At 37.3% G+C, this 9,089-nt stretch overlaps 1 protein-coding gene across 1 annotated transcript in view; it reads left to right on the forward strand.

Annotated features, from left to right (window-relative positions):
• Positions 1-6,519, forward strand: part of spg7 (SPG7 matrix AAA peptidase subunit, paraplegin) — a 46,678-nt gene extending 40,159 nt beyond the window's left edge. The window contains exon 17 of the mRNA XM_043707518.1: positions 5,108-6,519. Within this exon, the coding sequence (XP_043563453.1) occupies positions 5,108-5,308 (201 nt within the window). The 3' untranslated portion in view covers positions 5,309-6,519. The remainder of the gene's footprint in view (positions 1-5,107) is intronic.
• The last annotated feature ends 2,570 nt before the right edge of the window (positions 6,520-9,089 follow it).

Genomic DNA, 9,089 nt, shown 5'->3' on the forward strand with positions numbered 1-9,089 from the left:
AGTTTTCATATCTGAAAAAGCCAGGTAGATAACACATTCAGATTATTTGTCACTTTTGAATTTGTTCATTCGATGTGATGTCATTTGGTGTCATTCCAACTTGATTGGACTACTTGGCATCCTGAATTCTGATTCTTGTGCAAGACACATTAAGCTCAATATTTGGTTGAATTACAGATCTTATTTGCATTGGATTGTTCAATGCTTTAATGCCATGATTGACAAACCACAAACGTGATACTGCACAGCTAAAGATTGATTTGGTGAAGATCATTTTTTGTGGAACTGTTTTATTACAGCATCAGAAATTGGAAATCCCAGTTGAATTACTTGTTTCATGGATAAATGTAAATACTTGAAGTATAATTTAAAATTCTATTTAATGTTCTTTGAGGGTGAATTTTAGATTATTTTACACACATCTGGTTACTGCTGAGATTACTGAATGTTATTTATTGTTATAAAGTCACTATTACACTTGGTTAAAAAATCTTCAAAATTCAATTTCTTTGTTTTATACATAGGAAGCACTATCAGGTGCACTGAGAGTTTAATAGTATGTTGTAAGAGAGTTCGAGTAAAATAAGATCTCAGGTAAATGATATGAAAAGTGGAGAACTGAAAATAACTGGGGTCCTTTCTCCAGGATATTTTCTTAATTATCTGTTATGTTCAACCAGGTGCAATTTTTGAATACCTTTCAGATCTTTGACAAGAGAATACACCTGGGTCCAAAATGCAGCTTCAAAAGCCACACCTGCTGGCAATAAAATTAGGCCTGGTTTAAGTATTGGAAAAAGAACATTGAAATGTATTTTTTCTTCTAATGCATAGTGGGCTGGTGGAGCATAATAGGTTAACCCTTAATTGCGCAGTCTCTATCACATGCTTTGTCCTTGTTATCCAAGGTAACCATATATGTATGAATGATGTAAATATCAATTAAAGAAATGGAGCCTGGTCTATTTTAATTCTTGCAGCTGCTCATACTCCTGTATGGTTACTGATCATTAAACCTTTTCATGCAGGCTCAAGACAGCTTGCTGAAACTTCTAATTGTGTCTACACTTGTGACACATGATGATGAAACTGACTAGACTGCTGTGTAGTTCAGCCATTTTCAACTCTCCATAGCTGAAGAGAACCAAAGAAATGATACAGCATAGAAGTGGGTCATTTGGCTCATCTTGTCCATGCCAACCTAAAGACAACGAGATGTTCTGCATAAGGCAAAAGCGTCCACCTTGTGTGGAGCTATACATCTTTCAAAGCTATACATCTTTCAAAGCTTTCCTGTCGCGCAAGGATTGTTTTTGACGAATACAAACAAGAAACGTCAACTATGTAGAAGCTAGAATTCCTCTCCCAAGAATTTTTTTCCAAAAATGTACTTTTATTCATAAATTTGAAAAAATACTTTACCAAACAGTTCAACCTGAATATTAGAGTTTGCAATAAAATTCAAGTTGTCTTCATATAGTGTGTCCCACTCATAAGGTTCCTAAATACGATTGTGGTAGTATGAGTATTTGCAATATATATTCAGATTCAGACAACCTGAAAGTAAAACATTTCAAATTGAAAATTAAATTGTGCAACAGAAATTATTTTCTCTACACTTTCTATGTTCCACTCTGAGGTGTCCCAGTACTTTTGTCAATACACTTGTTTTAGAATAAAAAATTGCATCTCTCATCAGATTTTCTTTGTAAAGGCATATTCCACAAAGAAGTAGACAACAGTCCATAAACCACTACAGCCACCTTGAGATCAACATGCGCAGTAGGTAAGACTCTGTGCTTGTAGGACAATTTAGGAACAAGAGTCTTTCTCACTACCAGCCAAGCTACATCTCAGTGTTTGTAAGTTCTGCCATTGAAGCATTTAGCCAAATACCTTTGCTAATCTCCTGGGGAATCTTCTGACAGCATCTATCATCTTGATTGGTATAGGAAGAGAAACTGACTGGAAAGAGCCGCTTCCCAACCATTCATTTGGAGAATCGCATCTGAGAAACTTTGTGGCTAGACTTCTGATAGCATCTAAATTACGCTGGTTTGAATTCCTGAATCATTCAAATTCCAGTTAAAAGCACCAGCTTGTTATATTGAGTGGGGAAATCACATTTGCACAAACATGCCTGCTGTAATTGGGGTGGAGGGCATCCATACTGAGAGGAAACAGTCCTTCTAATGCCCTCTCATGCTACCCTGCATAAACTTGAGGTTATCCAAAACCCCGTTCCTTGTATCCTTACTCTCAATCCCATTTAAGCATTAACCTGTTCGATGACCTATACTGGCATCCACATAAGCAACACCTCAATTTGAAAATTCCCCTCCTTGTTTTCAAATCTGTGTGTGGTTTTGATCCTTTCTATGTCTGTAATCTTCTCCAATCCCACAATCCTCCAAAATATTTGTAATTATATAATCCATGCTGTCTTGAACATCTGTCTTTAATTGCTGCATGTTTGGTAGCTGCATCTGTAGTTGTTAACACTAATCTCTGGAATTCCTTCCTTTAACCCCCCTTTTCCTCCCTCCTGTCCTTCCTGAGTGAGTTATTGTTGTCACATGTACTGAGACACTGTGAAATGTGTTGTTTTGCATGCTATACAGGCAGATTGTACCATACAAAGTGCATCAGAGTAACAGAACAGAGTGCAGAATACAGTGTTTCAGCCATAGAAAAGGGACAGAGAGAGATCAAAATTATCATTTGAGAGGTCCATTCAAAAATCTGATAACAGCGGTGAGGAAGCTGTTTTTGAAACTGTACATACGTTCAAACTTTTATATCTTCCGCTTGATGGAAGAGGGTAAAAGAGAGTATAACTGGAGTAGGAGGGTCTTTGATTATGCTGGTTGCTTTCCCAAGGTAGTGGGAAGAACAAATGGAGTCAATGAATGGAAGGCTGGTTTGTGAGTTAGACTGGGCTATGTTCATGACTCTCTATAGTTCTATTCAGTCTTGGGAAGAACTGTTGCCATACCATGCTGTGACGTCCAGATAGGATGCTTTCTATGGTGTAAAAATTGGTAAGAGTCCTTGTGGACATGCCAAATTTCCTTAGCCTCCTGAAGAAGTACAGATGTTGTGCTTTCTCGACCATCATGTAACGTGGGTGGACGGGGGTATGTTGGTGATCATCACTCCCAGGAACTCTGCACTCTCGACCCATGCAGACCTGGATGTGACCTCCCCTCCTCCTCTTGAAGTTAATGACCAGTTCCTTCATTTTACTGATGTAGGTGGAGAGATTGGTGTCTTTACACCATGTTGCTAAGTACTCAGTCTTTTTCCTGTTTTCTGTTCATTGTTGTTTGAGATACAACCTACAATGGTGGTGTCGTCAGCAAACTTGTAAATGGAGTTGGAGTGAGTTTGGCCACACAGTCATGAGCGTATAAGGAGTATGGTAGGGGGCTTAGTACACAGCCTTGTACGGCACTGGTGTTGAGGATTATGGTAGAGGAGGTGTTGTCACTTATTCTTAATGATTGCGGTCTATGGATACACTTATAGAGAGGGAAACCAAGAGCTAGGTCTCGGAATTTAGAGATGAGTTTGTTTGGAATTATGGTATTAAAGGCAGAGCTGCAGTCAGTGAGTAGGAGCTTGACATAGGTATCCTTGTTATGCAGATGTCCCAGGAATAAGTGTAGAACAAGGGAGCTAGCATCTGCTGTAGAGCTGATGCACCGGTGGGCGAATTGCAAAAGATCAAGGCAGTTTGGTGGGCTGGAGTTGATGTCAGCTATGACTAACCTCTTGAACCACTTTATAATTATGGAGGTCTGACCCACCAGGCAGTAGTCACTGGCACAGGGCAATGTGGGGACTTCAAATCATAGTAAGGAGATATTCTAAAATACATCTTAAAACCTTCCCCTTCACCTTTGAGCAACGTTTTGGCCCTCTGCTCGAATTATCTGATATGACTGAATGTCCAAGTTAGTTTCATAATGCTCTTGTGACACATCTTGGACTATTTTATGATGATACAGCACGATATAAGTATGTTTTTGTTCAACGTATTTGTAGCAGCAGATAAGACTGGAAGACAAATCAAGCCATCTGTGTGCAGTTCTGATGCATAATTTCTTTTTCAAAAGCGAGCTGGTCACATTAAACTTTTATTGTTTTCAGTTTTTTTATCCAACCTTATGAAGTGAATTTGTAACTTTTTGGCAAACTCTCAAACTTAAATCAGAGACATGAACTCAAGTGGAGAGAAAGAGGATGAACTAATGTAGATTTAACTTACCCTAAATGGCAAGATGGGGAGGAGGGTGATGAATGAATGGAACAGAGTGCTATAGTTAGTTCTATAGGCATCGATTCACTTCTGTCAACTTGCTTAAATAGATGTTATTTGTATAGGAATCTGATGGAGAATGCCTGTCTCTGGGTTACTTGACAGCAGTCATATGAGAGCCCAGATCAATCCTGGCTTTACTTAATTTCCATTTGTGACATACACAACAGGGTGAGAATTGTGGATTTATTTGTTCTCTCCCAATCAACCAAAAATAATAAGATCACTACCAACACGCAAGTTGATTTTAAGGTACCATACCAGATGTAAGGAACACTAATCTAACACCTAGAAGGAAAACATTCACTGTTCTAAGTGTCATTTATATCTCACACTTAGAAGGACATGGGGAGCAGATGCCTGAGAACACAACCCACCTGCAAGCTACTGGACCTCCTTACAGCACTGTATGTATCTACATCAGATTGACTGCAGTGCTTCAAATATACCTTCTCAAGGATGATTTGGAATGGCACCAAATTTGGAATCGTGCATACCTAAAGACGTTTGTTAAAAACTATGCTGTCAAAGTCACTGAGAAATTGCTACAGTTCTGTAGCATATTCCTGTGAGGATGGCTTGTCGTGGTCAGTTGTAACTTTCAAAGATAACTTGTCTAACTCAAATATTTTTTTTCTGTTGTTTTTGTATTTGTTTTGAAATTTCTACCAGAGAAACTGCACTCAAGTTATAGCATGCCATTTAATCTTTTTGAAACTAGACACCATGATTTGAAATGTAAAATCCAAAACTGAATCTTCTAAATCTTTTCACTTCTAATTTTAGCTTGCAAATGCACTCGTGGAGAAGGAAGTTCTAAATTATGATGATATTGAAGCGCTTATTGGTGCTCCACCTTTTGGTCCAAAGAAAATGATCCCACCTCAGACCTGGATTGAAGCTGAGAAAGACAAACAAGATACAGGAGATGATGGACCTTCAGCAAGGCATGTACAAGATGACGAACAAAACCTAAATCCAGTTTAAGCCGCCTGCATAGAAATACAATCTAGTGATTGGTGTTGTCTTGTAAAAAGATGAATAGTAAAGATTTTTGGGAAAACTGAAATTAAAAGAATTAAGGGATAATTGATGGAAGTTGATGGAACTACTGACGAACACCTACATTTAATGGGGGGCAAAAACTGTGTACCATTTGGAATACTGTGATTAATGTTAAATTACAGAAACTACTTTTCATGCTCTTTAAGCAATGGATTGTGCTTTTATTAAAATTATGCCTCTTTATTCAGTATTTTAAAATGCAGCAATATAATTTGCCCAGTTAAAATTAATAATGTAGTATAGTAATTCCTCCATATATGTGAGGGTTTCATTCCTGGGAATCCCTGTAAATGATGAAATTCGAGAGTGTGTATTTGTTTAAAAATAGGGTAAAAATCGTGGATACAGAGGAATGACTACTACACTATTGCTTTTAACTGAGCAAATGATGATGCTGCATTTTAAAATACTTTGATAAACCGAGGCACAATTTTAATAAAAGCACAAGCTATTGCTTAAAGAACATGAAAAAATAGTTTCTGTAATTTAACATCTGGATTTTTGCCAGCGCATGTTGATTTTTTTGTTGATACCTGTTTTTGGCACAGAGGCAAATCTGTGCTTTCATAGATACAAAAGATTTACTGTGATTTATTGAAGAATTTATTTCAGTTATACATTCCAGTTGCACAGTGCCTCATTATATGATGGTTATGGTTAAACTAAACCTTAGGGTACAGAATGCTGACTGTATAAGAATTTATTGGGTCACCTGTTTGAATACAGCCTTAAAAGCAACAGTCTGTAGCTTTTATAGTCATGCTGTTGTGTTCCCATCTTTGAAAAGCTGACTCGTTGAGATGTGGCTGTACGTCTTTTATAAATATACCAAAATCATTTTCTTATTTTTCAATATTTCCAACAATGCTGATTGGATAACACTCAAAAGTGGGAAAAATTTCTGATTTCCTGTCAAACCTGTGTGAGATGAAGCCATCTTCACTGCTTCAGATGTTGTCCTGATTTGAAATTATCTAGTTTTGAGAGATTGGTGATTGAGTTTAGGAATTTGCTGAGCTGTGTATCTTCTGATCTGAGGTAAGGATTCAGATGATGAAGAAACTGTAACTTTCTGGGTAAACATTTGCTGTTTCCACTGGTGTGTGTACATTAAATATTTATCATTTTATAAATGAGTAGCTTCTGTGAAATGTTATAACAATTTTACTTAGAATTTTTGAGTGAAATAGCTGGAAATATTAGGGAAGTTTATCAGTTTAATTTTCCATATTTGACCTGGTCTCATCCAACATTGTCATATTCAGAATTTATTATTGTTGAGGGAAGTCTTGATTTATCTCCTGTATCTTTTTGTTGCCACTTTGGTAACCTGAGGCCACCTAGACAAAATTTGCAATTCTCCCTCCAATCTGTTTTAGCAAATAGCTGAATGTACAGTACTGAATATGTGAAACACTGTGTTCTGTATGTTTCGCTGCTATATCACATTGTGCATTAAACCCACAGAGGAATCAACAGTTAGGAATAAATAGTACTGTAGTCAGAAGCATAACATCATCCAGTATTGGAATCCACTGTTTATTTTTTAAAAGGGTCAATTACAGCAGACATTGCTTAGGTATTTTAAGTATTTTTTAAGCAATGATTTTTGTTTACTTTCATCAAGGAACAAGTTTGCTTTTTTTTGGACTAGGTAAATGGATGATGAATAAAATTACAATAGAAAGCATTTAGACAAGTTAGTGTTTAGCTTTTGAATACATTTATCTGGAAATTACATTTAGGTAAATTATTGTGAATATTTGTATAGTCTGATAAATCATTTAATATTTGTCATGTAAAAAATGCCTACTGTAATATTGCTTTTGACTGTAGTTTGAGGGTTAAGTTATCTGAGACTGGATTCCAAATTTTACTAAAATATTAATCCGCGCACATATACACACACAGCATTTTATTATCCCAAGTTCCTTTTCACAGTGAAGTGCGAGAAAATCTTGTGATTTTAGACAATTTATAACTTAAGATGTATTGAATTTCTATCTAATAATGCCTTTTCATATATGATTGCACTAGATGAAAGCCAGACACACAGACATGAAGTGATTTTAAAAAGTGGCAAGAGATTTCCCTCTTTGAGATGACAAAGTGAGCTCCTGTCTGTGTACTAAAATGGATGTAAATGTTCATATGGCACTATTCGAGGATTAAAGGAATTCCCTGCACTTTGGCTAATATTTACCCTTCAATCAACATCGAGGCAACAAATTACCTGGTCACTTATCTCATTACTATTTTTGGTATCTTACAAAAACTGCCTAAATTACTTGGGGATGTCCTAAGGTCATAAAAGCTTTTAATATAAATGAAAATTATTCTTTGTTCATTTTTGTATGACTAATTCATCGTTGCTAAGTATTTTGAGAGTTATATGGTGTCCAAAGGATAAACTCTAATTCAGTAGAAATTCACCATACATACTATCTTGATTAGATTAGATTGCCTACAGTGTGGAAACAGGCCCTTCGGCCCACTATGTCCACACCAACCCTCTGAAGAGTAACCCACCCTCTGACTAATGCACCTAACACTCTCTGGGCAATTTATCTGACCTGCACATCTTTGGACTGTGGGAGGAAACCAGAGCACCCGGAGGAAACCCATGCAGACACTGGGGGAATGTGCAAACTCCACACGCACAGTCGTTCCAGGCTGGAATCAAACCTGGGTCCCTGGCGCTGAGAGGCAGCAGTGTTAACCACCGAGCCACTGTACTGCCCTTCGCAGGCTCAGTCACTAAGTTAGACTAATTTCATTACATGTACATAACAATAAATTTGACAGCATTTGTGCATAGAGAAAGGTAAGGCTAATGTTTTACACTCCATAAAGTCATAAACTTGAAATACTAGCTGAGTGCTTTAAAAACAAATCCCCTTGGCATGCTGTTTTTTTTCTAGGATTATGTTTTAGTTCAGAGATCTAGCATCAATCTTTTAATTCACTTAAAACTGGAATTGAAAATTAATCCCCGTAATAGTGACCATGAAGCTAGAGTCAGTTGTTGTAAAAACCCATCTAGTACATAAAATTCTTTTAAAGATAGAAATATACATTCTTACCTGGTCTGCACAGTGGCTCAGTAATTAGCAATGCTGCCTCTCAGCGCCAGGGACCCAGGTTCGATTCCAGCCTCTGGCAACTGTCTTTGTGAAGTTTGCACATTTTCCTCATGTCTGCGTGGGTTTCCTCCAGTTTTCTTCCCACATGTACAGGTTATTGTATTGGCCATGCTAACTTGCCCATAGTGTCCAGGGATGTATGGGTTACGCAGATTAGCCATGGGAAATGCAGGTTTACAGGGTTAGGGTAGGGGGATGAGTTGGTGTGGAATTGTTGGGCCGAATGGCCTGTTTCCACACTATAGGGATTCAATGATTCTATGAAATATGACTTGAAATCCACAGCAATGTGGTTGATTCCTGACTGCTCCTGAATTGGCCTGGAAAACTATTCAGTTCCAAAGAAATTAGGGATATGCAGTAAGTGTTAGCCTTGACAGTGACATCAGTGTCTCCTGAAAAAATAAAAGGAAAGAATTCCCTAGGGTATGATGCCATGAGTGAAATCTTCAATTCCTATTTGCTATTTGGTGACTGAAAACAACAGCTTATGATAGAGAAACAGCCAGCACAATTTTAGATTACCTTAAGCTTATGGAGGATTGAATGAGTGAAAACTA

This window comes from Chiloscyllium plagiosum, chromosome 17 (genome assembly GCF_004010195.1).
Source record: "Chiloscyllium plagiosum isolate BGI_BamShark_2017 chromosome 17, ASM401019v2, whole genome shotgun sequence".
Taxonomy (NCBI): Eukaryota; Metazoa; Chordata; class Chondrichthyes; order Orectolobiformes; family Hemiscylliidae; genus Chiloscyllium; species Chiloscyllium plagiosum.